The sequence below is a fragment of the Salmo salar genome, chromosome 13, assembly GCF_965601325.2.
Source record: "Salmo salar chromosome 13, fSalSal1, whole genome shotgun sequence".
Classification (NCBI taxonomy): Eukaryota; Metazoa; Chordata; class Actinopteri; order Salmoniformes; family Salmonidae; genus Salmo; species Salmo salar.
Window position 1 is genome coordinate 66,361,174 of NC_138303.1, and position 16,513 is coordinate 66,377,686.

Genomic DNA, 16,513 nt, shown 5'->3' on the forward strand with positions numbered 1-16,513 from the left:
CCAAAAAAGTGTTAAAGAAATCAAAATATACTTTATATTTGAGATTCTTCAAATAGCCACCCTTTGCCTTGAAGACAGCTTTACACACTCTTGACATTCTCTCACCAGCTTCATGATGTGGTCACCTGTAATGCATTTGAATTAACAGGTGTGCCTTCTGAAAAGTTAATTTGTGGAATTTCTTTCCTTAATGCGTTTGAGCCAATCACTTGTGTTGTGAAAATGTAGGGGGTATACAGAAGATAGCCCTGTTTGGTAAAAGACAAAGTCCATATTATGGCAAGAACGGCTCAAATAAGCAAAGAGAAACGACAGTCCATCATTACTTTAAGACATGAAGGTCAGTCAATACTGAAAAATTCAAAAACTTTGTTCTTGAAGTGCAGTCGCAAAAACCATCAAGTGCTATGATGAAACTGGCTCTCATGAGGACCACCACAGGAAAGTAAGTCCCAGAGTTACCTCTGCTGCAGAGGATAAGTTCATTAGAGTTAATAGCTTCAGAAATTGCAGCCCAAATAAAATGCTTCACAGAGTAACAGACACATCTCAACATCAACTGTTCAGAGGAGACTGTGTGAATCAGGCCTTCATGGTCGAATTTCTGCAAATAAACCACTACTAAAGGACACCAATAAGAAGAAGAGACTTGCTTGGGCCAAGAAACAAGAGCAATGGACATTCGACCGGTGAAAATCTGTCCTTTGATCTGATGAGTCCAAATTGGAGATTTTTGGTTCCAACTGCTGTGTCTTTGTGAGACGCAGTGTGGGTGAACGGATGATCTCCACATGTCTATTTCCCACTGTGAAGCATGGAAGAGGAGGTGTTATGGTAATAGGGTGCTTTGCTGGTGACACTGTCTGTGATTTATTTAGAGTTCAAGGCACACTTAACCAGCATGGCTTCCACTGAATTCTGCAGCAATATGCCATCCCATCTGGTTTGGGCTTCATGGGACTATAATTTATTTTTCAACAGGACAATGACCCAACACACCTCCAGGCTGTGATGGAGTGCTGCATCAGATGACCTGGACTCCACAATCCCCCAACCTCAACCAAATTGAGATGGTTTGGGATGAGTCGGACCGCGGAGTGAAGGAAAAGCATCCAACAAGTGCTCAGCATATGTGGGAACTCCTTCAAGACTGTTGGAAAAGCATTCCAGGTGAAGCTGGTTGAGAGAATGCCAAGAATGCTGTCATCAGAATTTTGATATTTTGATTTGTTTAATACTTTTTTGGTTACTACATAATTCCATATGTGTTATTTCATAGTTTTGATGTCTTCACTATTATTATGCAATGTAGAAAATAGTAAAAAATAAATAAAAACTTTTGAATATTGAAATGTTGCCATTCTGTTTGTTTATGTTGTCAGTAAGACAATGATTTACACTATTGTACTTTGAATGCCCAGACATACTGTCTGTCATTAATGCAAGATTTAAGCAGTCCTAAATTTAAATCAGACAGCCCAGTTGTATTAGCGTTATTATTGCCTCCTATCATACAGTATCACATCTTGATTTCCATGGTTTCATCCGCTTTTTGCCTGAGTTGCTCATTTGATTTGCAGCACAGGTCGGTACAATAGCTGTTTCTGTCGCGGAATCGTTTCCTGCCTTTGATAATGCCACCAACCTCATGAGTGGACCAAAGAATTCTGGGTCAGGTATAATCTTGCTCTGCCGTGCACCGTGTCTACTCAAATCCAAACATGGCCTTTCTCTCTTTGAGTCTTTATGGCTTTGACATTTTACGATTTGTTTTAGGGCCGCCATGTCCATCTGGGCTTCCTGTGATCCGTTTGCCACCAAAAACAACAAGTGGCCCTATTTTTCTATTTTTTTCTTACCCTCCTCTCACCATGGAGATAACTGGTTTGTAATTACTCCCCGATTCTGTTGGACACAATGGAATATGATTATGGTAATGGTGTTGTGTACGCCTTGGCCAGTTGAAGAGGCCCATTGACACAATACCCACAGCCTTAATTAAGACTTTCTTAATTTTTATTAAGTAGCTTAGCCTTGATTAAGAACTCAATGGCCCCAATGTGGCTGCAGCTGAACAATGGAAAGTGGCCCTTTTATCAACAACGTAATGAAGTGCTTCATCTGATGTTGCTGTTTTTGGAGGAAAGGAGAGGAGTGCTCATTTGCTCTCTGAAGACGTGTCTTAAAGGTCCTAAACAGTCATTCTGAAAGTAGGTTTTGTTTCACAGTTAACTACCAGGTAGTTTGAAAAGACTGGCTGAGAGGGCAGAGAGCTTATATTCATGATCTTGCCTTGACTGACAGCTCTATGAAAAGCCTATGTCAAACAATTTGGATGCAGTGTTGAAGTAATATCATCTCAAGCAAATTTGGTGAAATACAAAGAAAATCAAACATAGAAGTCACATCAATGATATCATTTTTTTAAATATAAATCTCCCGTTTAGCATGTCTCTTGTGATGCAGTTCACAGCAGCACTGACGGATGTGTTAACTTGACAACTATGTTGGAGTTTTGAACGACACTCCCCCCCCCCCCTTTTGTTCCATACTGGCTGAAGACCCAGCAAGCCAGTAACTAGCTAACACCAGACATAGATGAAAGGGGAAACATATAAGTATCTTTGCCATAGATGAATAATAGGGTAATTATATTATTATATTTACTGACACCACACATTCACATTTTGGCACCAGTCGAGTAGCTATCTTGCTTTATAAACTACGCCCCCCTGCAAACACGCCTTCTCCGAAGTTGGTTACAAGGGGCTACTTATTTAAATTAGCTAAGAGAATGTCCTGTTACTATTGGTGTATTAAAATTACAGTTAAGGTCACCTTGTCTCCTTAATAATGATTCCAAGTGTTTGTCATGGGGGAGTGGACCAGTAACTTTATGATCAAACTGTATCAATGTAGAAGCAGCAGTCATATTTCATACTTTGGTCATCATTCCTTGATCTGGTTTCCTTAAAATATTATCCAATTTCATGAAAAACATGATTTGGACTGTTCATGACCTTTAATGCGCTTCCAAATGTAAGTAAACTTTGAGAAGCCTTGATCTGTGTGTCACTAGGAAATGCACGGGGGAAGAGAATTAATCTTGCGCGGCGCCCAAAAGCGCTTAATGAAGCATTCGGCTCATCAGGCAAGAGTAACACACCAGCAGAATTAGGCGGCCAGTGCCATCTCACCTCTCTTTCTCTCGCTCTCTTTCTCTCACGCACATACATCTCTCTATCGACAGACACTGGAAACTTCTTGTATTTTCCAGAGTGCCCCGACAAAAGAAAGATGAGGCGATAGAAAAGCTCTCCTCGCCCACTAATACACCCTCAAAGAGCTTTATAATACGTACAACGGGGAGAGAAAAAAACAAAGATTGAAAGTTCTATGGCACTGATAGAGTAGGCTGGCACACTATAACGAATCAAAAAGCGGTAGGCCTATATGCTGGCCAACATATATGGAATCAAAGAAAAATAATGTTTAAGATGCGAAAAGACGGCTGCACCGAGCCAGGGCTGCTGCCAGTTCAATTATAATTACTTTTCTTGTCCGGCTCCCGCTCCAAACGGCCTGCTCTTTGTGTTATTGACATTTCCGTTAATTACCGGAGTGTTGCCACCACTCCAATGACACTCTCGATACATTGTCGCAGTCAAAACTTTCGTAGCAACCTTTCTGCGGACATGGATTCGATTAGCCGTCTGTAATGTTTTTGACTGGCTGTACTTCAAAGATTTTACAGATTTTGCATGCTTATTGTGATTGGTTGGCCCTGGCTCCAAAGCGGGTGTGTCTGTCCTTCCAGGCCCACCCACGGCTACGCCCCTGCCCATTCATGTGAAATTCATAGATTAGGGCCTAATTAATTTATTTAAATTTACTGATTTCCTTATATGAACCGTAACTCTTTAAAATTGTTCCATGTTGCGTTTATATTTTTGTCAGTATATAATCTTCTATTGCCGGGGTAATACTGATGAACCAATCAATACACATGGCACATTAGTTTTTGTGCCTAATAAAGCTACAAAAGGGCTTTATTACAGACAGAAATACTGCTCAGTTTCATCAGCTGTCCGAGTTGCTGGTCTCAGACAATCCCGCAGGTGAAGAAGCCAGATGTGGAGGTCCTGGGCTGGCGTGGTTATACATGGTCTGCTGTTGTGAGACCAATGGACGTACTGCCAAATTCTCTAAATCAAGTTGGAGGTGGCTTATGGTAGAGAAATTAACATTCAATTATCTGGTGACAGCGAATTGGACATTCCTGCAGTCAGCATGCCAATTGCAGGGTCCCTTAAATTTGACACATCTGTGACATTGTGTTGTGTGACAAAACTATACATTTTAGAGTGGCCTTTTATTGTCCCCAGCTCAAGGTGCACCTGTGTAATGATCATGCTGTTTAATCATTTTCTTCATATGCCACACCTGTCAAGTGGATGGATTATCTTGGCAAAGAAAAAATGCTCAGTAACAGGGAGGTAAACAAATTTGAGCACAACATTTGAGAGAAATAAGCTTTTTGTGGGATCTTTTACTTCAGCTCATGAAACATTGGATCAACACTATACATGCTGTTTATATTTTTGTTCAGTGTAGATGGAAATGTTGTTTTTCCCCAGGATGTTCAAGCCTTTGAGAAATCCAATTCATAGCTTTGCAATACAAAAACCAAAAGCACAGAGCACTTTTAGTTAAGGAGAGAGAGACAGAGCAAGAGAGAGAGCGGGGGAGAGAGTGAAATGGAGAGAGATGACAGAGGGCAGAAGTAAAGATGTTTAGTCATTGAATAGATGGTAATACATACACTCCTCCTGTATCAGCCAGATACATACAGTTGCATGCCTCCCTGAATTATGCATAATCGTTTTTATTATCTGCCAACTTTTGCTCCCTCTCCCTCACTCTGCGAGATTGCTGCTGGGAAAATGCTGGGTATATGTTCCTTTTTAGGGCACAGAAATAATGACATGACATGGCGTAAGGGATTTGATTCAAGTTACGTGCTATGAGGCAACCAAGGGGCAGAAATGGGTTGGTGGGGGTGATGAAGCGGTGGTGGAAAGAGAAACTATTTTGCGAGGCAATTCCCCAGGATAAAAGACCACAAGCATCCCCCCAGCATCTCATACATGTATTAGAGATTGAAGTCACCGCTCGGGCGCCAATCTTGGTAATCGGAAACAAATCTGGTTTAATCCCTCAAGTGCCTTTTCTACGAAGCATAACACACACACACACAAACACACACACACACGCACTCACTCACTCATTCACACACACAAACCTCCGTGGCCAAACGTGCTGCAATGTTTATTGAATGAACGCACCCTCCAGATGCCAGCGGGAAGAAAACACAGGCGGTATCAAGGATTTGGATGTACACACCCCACGCCCAGCAGAGGACTAACAGTCTCTCTCACAGGAGGTGACAGGATGTATTGCCATTTTAAGTGCCAGGCCAAGCTGTGGAATAGGCCTTTATTGGTCTAGTTAAATTATTTGTTTGTATGATCATGTAGTTAATGAAATGTTTAGAGGAGTTAATACTCCAGATGGGCCCTATGGAGTAGATTCTGATGGTGATGGTCTCTCACATCCGGCATGAAATACACTGAGTGTACTAAACATTAGGGACAGCTTCCTAATATTGAGTTGCACTCCCTTTGGCCCTCAGAACAGCCTCCATTTTGTCGGGTCAAGGACTCTACAAGGTGTCGAAAACGTTCCACAGGGATGCTGGCCCATGTTGACTCCAATTCTTCTTACTTAAATATTTTGTCTGCCCATTCACCCTCTGAATGGCACACATACACAATCCATGTCTCAATTGTCTCATGGGTTAAAAATCCTTCTTTAACCTGTCTCTTCCCCTTTATCTACAATGATTGAAGTGGATTTAACAAGTTACATCAATAAGGGATTATAGCTTTTATCTGGATTCACCTGGTCAGTCTATGTCATGGAAAGAGCAGGATCTTCCTAATGTTGGGTACACTGTGTGTGTTCTACTGTATATTGGCGAGTAGACAGGCCCATATGCGTTGAGGTGAAACACGGTTGTGGTGAGTTTCGCTCAGTTTGAGGAGGGGATGATGAGAAGGAAGTCCTGTCATACGTTGACAGGCGGTTTTATTAGTAGCCTCTCCTCTCAGGTGCTCTTATCTTGGTGTGTAGCATGTAGTTGAGGTCTGATTTCAGTTTTTGCCTTTTTCTCTCTCTGTCTTTCTCTCTTTCTCCATAGTGTGCAGCATGTAGTTGAAGCCATCTCTGCTCTGATATCTGATTTCTCGCTCTCTCTGTCTCTCTCTCTCTCTCTCTCCTGCAGCTACATTGGGGACCCTGGACTTCAGTTTACTGTATGACCAGGAGAACAATGCTCTGCACTGTACCATCAACAAAGCCAAGGTGAGCATCCACAATGATGTGTTTTGTCCTACAAGGGGAAATTGTTTCCAAAGTTTACACTGTAAAACTTTTCCTTGTAAATTTACAGCATTATACTGGCACCAGTTGCCAGCTTAATATTGTAATTTTGCTTTACAGCATAGATGCTGTAATGTATTTTACAATATTTTCCTGAGTCTAAAACATATTACCACATCCCTGCTGTAAATTTACAGGGACGCTGTAATGTTTTACGGTAAGGAAAATAGTACTGTGAAATATATTACAGCATCTCTACTGTAAAACAAAATTACAGTATTCAGCTGGCAACTCTGGTGCAAGGATAGTGCTCTAAATTTACAGGGAAATTGTCCTTGAAATCTAAATCCCAAGAAGATGTTATTTTTTTTATTTTTTTACATAAAATACATTTATTCAAATTGGTAACAACATGAACAACAAATTAAACAACAAAACTGACAATAGAAGTAAGAACAGTTAGCACATATGTAACCAAATAAGAGCATCATTACAACAGTAATTTAAAGACTATATTGTGTGCCTGTGTGTATGGTGTGTGGGGGAGAGAAAGAAAAAAGAGAGAATGGGGGGGTTGAGAAGCGTGGCTTCATCCGGGCCACCGTGTCATGTACTTTGTCACATCTTCAGGGTTCATCATCTTGGGTTAAAATTGGGATTGGGTGCAATCCTAGATCTATGATCAGGGGCAACTCTATTCGGGGTAAGAGGTGGTGAAATACACAACGGTACAGTTTAGGCAGCAGAGCATCCAGTAGATGGAAGTCAGTGCAGCATCAGGTGTTCCTCATGGGGCTCCGTAACAATCCTCCTCACTTCTGATTTGTCAGCTCTTCTCACCCCTAGGATAAGCATAGAAAAATAAATAATAGAATGAGAGACAGAGACCACCAGGGCTGCTACTCTGTGGGTAAAAATACAGAGGACAAGGGACGTTGCTGATGTTGTTTGTGTGTGTGGCTGTGTGTACTTACCTCACTAGAGGTCTTCATTCAATCTCAGTGAGCTCTTGGAAGAATGGGGCAATGTAGGGGTTGAGAAGTGCTGGCTTCCTCTGGGCCACCTTGTCACGTACTTTGTCACGTACTTTGTCACATCTTCAGGGTTAATCATCTTGGATTGATTTGAACCAGGAATCTGTACAGCCATTTATCCAATAAAGTTTATGAAATCATTTGAGGAATTGAAGAAATACAAATACAAGAGCTAGATACAGTGAGGGGAAAAAGGTATTTGATTCCCTGCTGATTTGGTACATTTGCCCACTGACAAAGAAATGATCAGTCTATAATTTTAATGGTAGGTTTATTTGAACAGTGAGAGACAGAATAACAACAAAAATATCCAGAAAAACGCATGTCAAAAATGTTATAAATTGATTTGCATTTTAATGAGGGAAATAAGTATTTGACCCCCTCTCAATCAGAAAGATTTCTGGCTCCCAGGTGTCTTTTATACTCTTAAAGGGAGTGCTCCTAATCTCAGCTTGTTATCTGTATAAAAGACACCTGTCCATAGAAGCAATCAATCAATCAATCAGATTCCAAACTCTCCACCATGGCCAAGACCAAAGAGCTCTCCAATGATGTCAGGGACAAGATTGTAGACCTACACAAGGCTGGAATGGGCTACAAGACCATCGCCAAGCTGCCTTATGAGAAGGTGACAACAGTTGGTGCGATTATTCGCAAATGGAAGAAACACAAAAGAACTGTCAATCTCCCTCGGCAAGATCTCATCTCGTGGAGTTGCAATGATCATGAGAACGGTGAGGAATCAGCCCAGAACTACACGGGAGGAACTTGTCAATGATCTCAGGGCAGCTGGGACCATAGTCACCAAGAAAACAATTGGTAACACACTACGCCGTGAAGGACTGAAATCCTGCAGCGCCCGCAAGGTCCCCCTGCTCAAGAAAGCACATATACATGCCCGTCTGAAGTTTGCCAATGAACATCTGAATGATTCAGAGGACAACTGGGTGAAAGTGTTGTGGTCAGATGAGACCAAAATGGAGCTCTTTGGCATCAACTCAACTCGCCGTGTTTGGATGAGGAGGAATGCTGCCTATGACCCCAAGAACACCATCCCCACCGTCGAACATAGAGGTGGAAACATTATGCTTTGGGGGTGTTTTTCTGCTAAGGGAACAGGACAATTTCACCGCATCAAAGGGACGATGGATGGGGCCATGTACCGTCAAATCTTGGGTGAGAACCTCCTTCCCTCAGCCAGGGCATTGAAAATGGGTCGTGGATGGGTATTCCAGCATGACAATGACCCAAAACACACGGCCAAGGCAACAAAGCAGTGGCTGAAGAAGAAGCGCATTAAGGTCCTGGAGTGGCCTAGCCAGTCTCCAGACCTTAATCTCATAGAAAATCTGTGGAGGGAGCTGAAGGTTCGAGTTGCCAAACGTCAGCCTTGAAACCTTAATGACTTGGAGAAGATCTGCAAAGAGGAGTGGGACAAAATCCCTCCTGAGATGTGTGCAAACCTGGTGGCCAACTACAAGAAACGTCTGACCTCTGTGATTGCCAACAAGGGTTTTGCCACCAAGTACTAAGTCGTGTTTTGCAGAGGGGTCAAATACTTATTTCCCTCATTAAAATGCAAATCAATTTATAACATTTTTGACATGCGTTTTTCTGGATTTTTTTGTTGTTATTCTGTCTCTCACTGTTCAAATAAACCTACCATTAAAATTATAGACTGATCATTTCTTTGTCAGTGGGCAAACGTACAAAATCAGCAGGGGATCAAATACTTTTTCCCTCACTGTACACCTACTTCAAATTCTAACTAACTAATAAAACATTACTATAGCCTACACAATACAACAGATTGTTTTACCAGACTCACAACATTTTTATATCTTTCTGTGACACCAAACATTTGCACTGTGCTCAGTTTATTCTCTATGGCACTCAAAGGCTGCGGTATAGCCTACCTAAAATCCTATCATAACAATTATTATCTGGGTGATTTTTTTTCTAGGTTGCAAAGCAAGACATTTACGAGCGATTTAGAGCAGACCGAAATAGCTTGTGTCAACTTGATCTAGCTAACTAACTAGCTAGGTTAGTTTAGCTAAGAAAACATGCAGTAATTCAACGTTGGCAAGCAATAAGTAATTGAAGATTAACAAGGGGCTATTCATTCTATGGAAAATAATGAATGAAGTGTCTCAATATGACAGGAGTCAGGAAGCAGGTGCAGAAGGTGAGTTTAATAACGAAGCAATGCAGATGAACAAAACATAAGAAGCGTACAGAACGTAAGAGAAAACAATACTACCTAGTGACTGCTGTCATTTTAGGGATAAATAAAGGGGGAGTAATCAAGGAGATCATGATGACCAGGTGTGAGTAATGACGGGGAGCAGCTGTGCTTAATGATTGTTGTCAGGGCCGGTGGTTAGTACACCGGTGCTTTGAGCGCTGTAGCGAGGGAGTACCCCCCCCCCCCCCCCGGAGCGGGCCAGTATGGACAGTGGAGATGGTAATCCCAGATGATGGGAATCCAGGAAGGACCTAACGGCATAGGCTGGGGTCCCCTCGATGTCCAGGGGAGGTGGAGGGGTGTGTCGCCGGGGACGGCATCCGCCAGGTGACCAGGAACCACCGGCTTGAGGAAGGAGACATGAAAGGATGGTGAGAATTGGTAGTTGGAGGGGAGTTGTAGACGATAGGTTACCTCATTGACCCTTCGGAGGACCTTGAAGGGCTAGGGACTCAGCTTCCGACAGGGCAGGCGGAGTGGGAGACTCCTGGTGGAGAGCTAAACACGATCACCAGGATGGAACACGGGAGCCTCACTGCGGTGGCGGTCCGCCTGATCCTTCTGATGGCGGATGGTGCGCTGGAGCCCCACGTGGGCGGTGTTCCACCCCTCCTCTGCATGCCGGAACCACTCGTCCACCTTAGGGGCCTTAGTCTGGCTCACAGTCCACGGTGCCAGTGCCGGCTTGTATTCCAGGACGCACTCGAAGAAGTCAACCCGGTGGAGGAGTGCCGAAGTGAGTTCTGGGTGTACTCCGCCCAAGTAAGGAACCGGGCCCATTCCCCCTGTCGGTCCTGGCAGTGACTCCTTAGGAACCTCCTCAGCTCCTGGTTGATACTCTCCATCTGCCCTTTGGACTGAGGCCGGTACCCAGATGTGAGGCTGACAATGGCCCACAGCTTCTCCATAAAGGCTTTCCATACCAGCAACGTGAATTGGGGACTACGGTAGGAAACAATGTCCTCCGAAGGGCCGTAGTGCCGGAAGACACGGTGGAATAGTGCTTCAGCGATCTGGAGAGCGGTAGGTAGCCCAGAGAGAGGGATAAAATAGCAGGATTTAGAGAATCTGTCAACATCAATCATAATAGTTGTAAAAACATCAGAAAGGGGGAGATCAGTTATGAAGTCTATGGACAGATGTCTCCAAGGCCGCTAAGGCACCGGAAGGGGAAGGAGTTTCCCTGCTGGAGTGTGCCAGGGAGATTTGGTTTGGGCACATTGGGAGCATGAGTTGACATAGCGGGCGATGTCCTGTGCCAAGGTGGGCCACCAGTACTTATCAGAGAGCAATTGCATAGTGCAGGGGATACCTGGGTGAACAGCGATCCCTTAACTCCATTGGGATGTAGATGCGCTCCGGAGGGCAGGTAGCAGGCGCTGGTTCCCTCTCCAGAGCCTGATGGATGTCCATGTCTACGTCCCAGAGCACGGGAGCAAAGATTTGAGATGGTAGAATGATAGGAGCACTCTGGATCAGAACCTCTCACAAATTGTGGAGATGGGACAGGGCATCGGCTTTGATGTTCTTAGATCCTGGGCGATATGACAGGGTGATGTGGAATCTGGTGAAGTAAAGGGCGCACTTTGCTTGCCGTGGGTTCAGCCGCCTCGCTGTTCGTATGTACTCCAGGTTCCATTTGTCGGTGAGGATGAGGAATGGCTCCTTGGTGCCCTCCACTCAGTGCCAACTTCACCGCCAAGACCTCCTGGTCGTCAACGTCATAGTTCCTCTCTGCAGGAGACATTTCTTTTAGAAGTATGCACATGAAAAAACATTCTGTGGGTTTCCTTGGCGTTGGGACAAGATGGTTACCATGCCCACCTCTGAGGCATCCACCTCCACCACGAAGAGCAGCATAGGATCTGGGTGTCTCAGCAGTGGGGCAGGGCTCTGGTATTCCAAGAAGGAGACCTCAACCTGATGGAACTGGCACTTATCCACTTTAACATAATGGTGGTTCTCAAGGAGAAGCCTCAGCACTACTCAGACTTGAGCGATGTGATCTTCCAAGGTGGCCGAGTAGACCAAATTTCATTGATATACATGACCACCTGGTGCCTAATCATGTCCTGGAACACCTCATTCACGAATGCCTGAAACACTGACGGAACATTGGCTAGTCCTTAAGGCATCACCAAGTACTTCTGGTGCCCAGATGTCGTGCTGAAGGCCGTTTTCCACTCATCCCCCTCTCGGATGCGAATAAGATTGTAGTTACTTCGCAGGTCCAGCTTCGTAAATTACCAGGCTCCTCTGAGCTGTTCGATGGTGGCCGGTACCAACGGAAGATGGTAACGGTACTTAGAGGTAATGGAATTGAGACCTCTGTAATCGATGCCACCCATCCTTCTTGGTAATGAAGAAGAAGAAGCCTGCCGATGCAGTACAGGTGGATGAGCGGACAAAACCCTGCTAGAGAACCTGCTGGATGTACTCCTCCATGGCCTCGGTCTCAGCCACCGACAGAGGGTAGATGCGGCTTTGCAGCGGCGCAGAACCTTCTAGCAGGTTGATGGCACAGTCCCAGGGGCGATGAGGAGGGAGACAGGTGGCTGGGGTCTTGGAGAACACCTCCCAAAGATCCTGTTAAACCTCCGGGATGTCGGGCTGGAGGGCAACCGCAGGACTCTCAACAGATGTGAAACTGCAGGGCAACGGAAAGCAGGTCTTCCGGCATCCGGGTGACCAGTCCTCGACCAGGAGATGGTGGGATCATGACATTGGAGCCACCGGAGACCGAGTATGGCTTTGTACACTGGTGTGGTGATGACAGGAAGGGAAGGCCTTCCTGGTGTTTGGATCCCACAGTGAAGGTGACGTGGGTGGTAATGCCGGATCCCACTGCTCGACTATCCAGGGCAAGGACCGGAAGAGAGGAGATATTCATGGAGGAGACTAGGGCCTGGTTGATGAAATTCCCCGTGGCACCGGAATCCACTAGAGAGGTAGAAACATCACGAGGACAGCCAACCAGTGAAATGGGAACCAGGAACGTTTTGGCGGAAAACGACATGGAGTACTCACACCTTTCCTGGGAGTTGGATGATCACCAGACCGCCCCTTTGCTCTTATGGATCCCGGACTCTGACGCACGGACATCGCTGAAGCTGGTGCCCCTCCTGACCACAATAGGCGTAGAGCCCCAGCTGTCTCTGGCGACACCGCTTTGCTGTGGGGAGGTGTGTGGACCCTATCTCCATGGGTTTAGGCTCTGCTCAGGACGACCAAAGGAGGGAGGGGAATGGCGAGGTGCGCACTGGCGCTCCCGAAAAGGTTATCCAGACGGATGGCCATCGCAATGAGTAGGTTGTTATCCTGACACGCCAACCTCTTCGCACAGGCCTCTCCGGAAATGAGTGCGGAGCGCCAGCTCATTCCATCCGCTGGAAGCTGCCACAGTCCGAAAGGTGAGGGAGTACTCTGCAGCAGTCTGGGCACCCTGCTGGAGTTGGAGAAGTTGCTCACCTCCTTCTCTGCCGTCGGGAGGATGGTCGAAGACTGCCCTGAACAGAGCCATGAACCTCTCATAGAAACCCAGCTCCGCCTATCTCCTCTCTCCCAGACGGTCGTAGCCCACTCCAACGCCCGCCTGGTCAACAGGGAAATGACCGTGGCATCCTTGGACCTCTCGGTGGTGGGGACTCCTGTCTGACTGGCAAAATAGAGGGAGCGCAATGGGACTCTATAAGATCTGGTAAGGAAATAACATGACAAATACATGTTACACCTGCAATTTGAAACAATACAAGGGGCTTAAAGTATCCAACTTGAATTTGGAGACCACGTGTGGCTATTATGAGGAAGACAACGTCTAATACTGGCTTCAAATTGGCTTTCCATACAAATTCTTCCAATACAAAAAGAACCTGTTTTTTTTATATGCGTTCTCATTATAAAAACAGTTATGGTGAGATTCAAATAGTGAGATTAATGCTACCCCTATTCATAGATTTATTATGTGTGCCACATAAGCTATTGGAAAATCACCAAGCATCCAATTTATTTAGTCAGACAAGTCCACATTATTCTCACATATTTTAGAATGTAATAATAATTTCAATATCGACGCATTGGCAAGGCCTAAATAATTCATTATTATTTAGGCCTTTTTGTTCTTTTTGCGTACTTAGCGCCCCCCCCCCCCCCACTACTATATGTACAATTATATAAATGATACATTTGTATAACTTTGACGTCCTTGACAATTACAATTAAGCGCTTGAAAAACTCCCTGAAAGTCCTTGTATTTTACTTGCTCGTGTCTGTATTAACCCTGCTTTTATTTATATATTGTTTTACCTGTATTTAACTAGGCAAGTCAGTTAAGAACACATTCTTATTTACAATGATGGCCTAGGAACAGTGGATTAACTGCCTTGTTCAGGGGCAGAGAGACAGATTTTTACCTTGTCAGCTCGGGGATTCAATCGATCAACCTTTCGGTTACTGTCCCAACACTTTAACCACTAGGCTACCTGCTGCTTAATAAAGGATGTATAGTCCTAAGCCTATGTTGTTGTGTAGGTGGTGAAGTTATGGGCCAGTTTGCGTATATTCCTCTAAGTACACGTGGAACTGCATAAATGTAATATTTTACTGAGTTACAGTTCATATAAGGAAATCAGTCAATTGAAATGCATAAACTAGGCTCTAATCTATGGATTTTACATGAGTGGGAATTCAGATATGCATCTGTTGGTCACAGATACCTTAAAAAAGGTAGGGGCGTGGATCAGAAAACCAGTCACTATCTGGTATGACCACTATTTGCCTCATACAGCTTGACACATCTCCTTCACATAGAGTTGATCAGGCTGTTGATTGTGGCCTGTGGAATCATCTGTCCTTGGTTGGAACACTCACTACAGAGTTCCAAACTACCTCAGGCTGCAACGTCAGCACAATAACTATTCGTCGGGAGCGTCATGAAATGGGTTTCCATGGCCGAGCAGCGTCGGCTGGAGTGGTGTAAAGCTCGCCGTCATTGGTCTCTAGAGCAGTGGAAACGCGTTCTCTGGAGTGATGAATCATGCTTCACCATCTGGCAGTCCGGCGGACTAATCTGGATTTGGCGGATGGAAAGGGAAATCTTAACACAATGACATTCTAGACGATGCTGTGCTTGTAAAGGGAAGGCCCTTTCCTGTTTCAGCATGACAATGCCCCTGTGCACAAAGCAGGTCCATACAGAAATGGTTTGTCGAGATCGGTGTGGAAAACTTGACTTACCTGCACAGAGCCCTGACCTCAACCCCATCGAACACATTTGGGATGAATTAGAACGCCGACTGTGTGCCAGGCCTAACCGCCCAACATCATTGCCCAACTTCACTAATGCTTTTGTGGCTGAGTGGAAGCAAGTCCCTGAAGCAATGTTCCAACATCTAGTGGAAAGCCTTCCCAGAAGAGTGGAGGCTGTTATGGCAGCAAAGGGGGGACCAACTCCATATTAATGCCCATGATTTTGGAATGAGATGTTCGACGAGCAGTTGTCCACATACTTTTGGTCATGTAGTGTAGCTCTTCCATAGGCAGCAGTCAAGTGGGCCTCCTCTTGTCATTACACCCCCAATTCCACCACAGTTAGTGCCCCTTCTAGGCCCATAAACGCTGGCCTATGGCTCTAAGTGAGGCCCCTGGTGTTGTAGACATGTACAAGAGTCTCGCATGGCGATCACCAGCAGCTTGTTTTGAATCTACAGTGCATTCAGAAACTATTCAGACCCCTTAACTTTTTCCACATTTTGTTACGTTACAGCCTTATTCTAAAATTGATTAAATAACAAATGTTCCTCATCAATCTACACACATACCCCATAATGACAAAGTGAAAACAGGTTTTCAGAAATGTTTGCAAATTAAAAAATAAAATAAAATGGATACCTTATTTACATTGGTATTCAGACCCTTTGCTATGAGACTCAAAATTGAGCTCAGGTGCATCCTGTTTCCATTGACCATCCTTGAGATGTTTCTACAACTTGATTGGAGTCCACCTGTGGTAAATTAAAATGATTAGACATGATTTGGAAAGGCACACACCTGTCTATATAAAGTCCCACAGTTGACAGTGCATGTCAGCGCAAAAACCAAGCCATGAGGTCAAAGGAATTGTCCGTAGAGCTCCGAGACAGGATTTTGTTGAGGTAAAGATCTGGGGAAGGGTTCCAACAAATGTCTGCAGCATTGAAGGTCCCTAAGAACACAGTGGCCTCCATCATGGGGCGACAGCGTAGCCTGGTGGTTAGAGCGTTGGACTAGTAACCGAAAGGTTGCAAGATTGAATCCTCGAGCTGACAAGGTACAAATCTGTTGTTCTGCCCCTGAACAAGGCAGTTAACCCACTGTTCCTAGGCCGTCATTGAAAATAAGAATTTGTTCTGAACTGACTTGCCTAGTTAAATACAGGTAAAAAATAAAATAATAATAATAACAATCTTTAATGGAAGAATTTTGTAACCACCAAGACTCTTCCTAGAGCTGAGCAATCAGGGGAGAAGGGCTTTGGTCAGGGAGGTGACCAAGAACCGGTTGGTCATTCTGAGAGAGCTCCAGAGTTCCTCTGTGGATATGGGATAACCTTCCATAAGGACAACCATCTCTGCAACACCCCACCAATCAAGCCTTTATGGTGGAGTGGCCAGACGGAAGCCATTCCTCAGTAAAATGCACATGACAGCCCGCTTTGAGTTAGCCAAAAGTCACCTAAAGGACTCTCAGACCATGAGAAACAAGATTCTCCGGTCTGATGACCAAGATTGAAATCTTTGGCCTGAATGCCAAGCGT

The 16,513-nt window shown here is 44.7% G+C and overlaps 1 protein-coding gene across 4 annotated transcripts in view; it reads left to right on the forward strand.

Annotated features, from left to right (window-relative positions):
* The window catches only part of LOC106567559 (double C2-like domain-containing protein beta), a 367,378-nt gene that overhangs the window by 244,172 nt on the left and 106,693 nt on the right, over window positions 1-16,513 (forward strand). For all 4 annotated transcript variants that reach the window (XM_045693460.2, XM_045693462.2, XM_082960276.1 and 1 more), the window contains one exon: window positions 6,344-6,423. In XM_045693460.2, coding sequence (XP_045549416.1) covers window positions 6,344-6,423 — 80 coding nt within the window. The remainder of the gene's footprint in view (window positions 1-6,343; window positions 6,424-16,513) is intronic.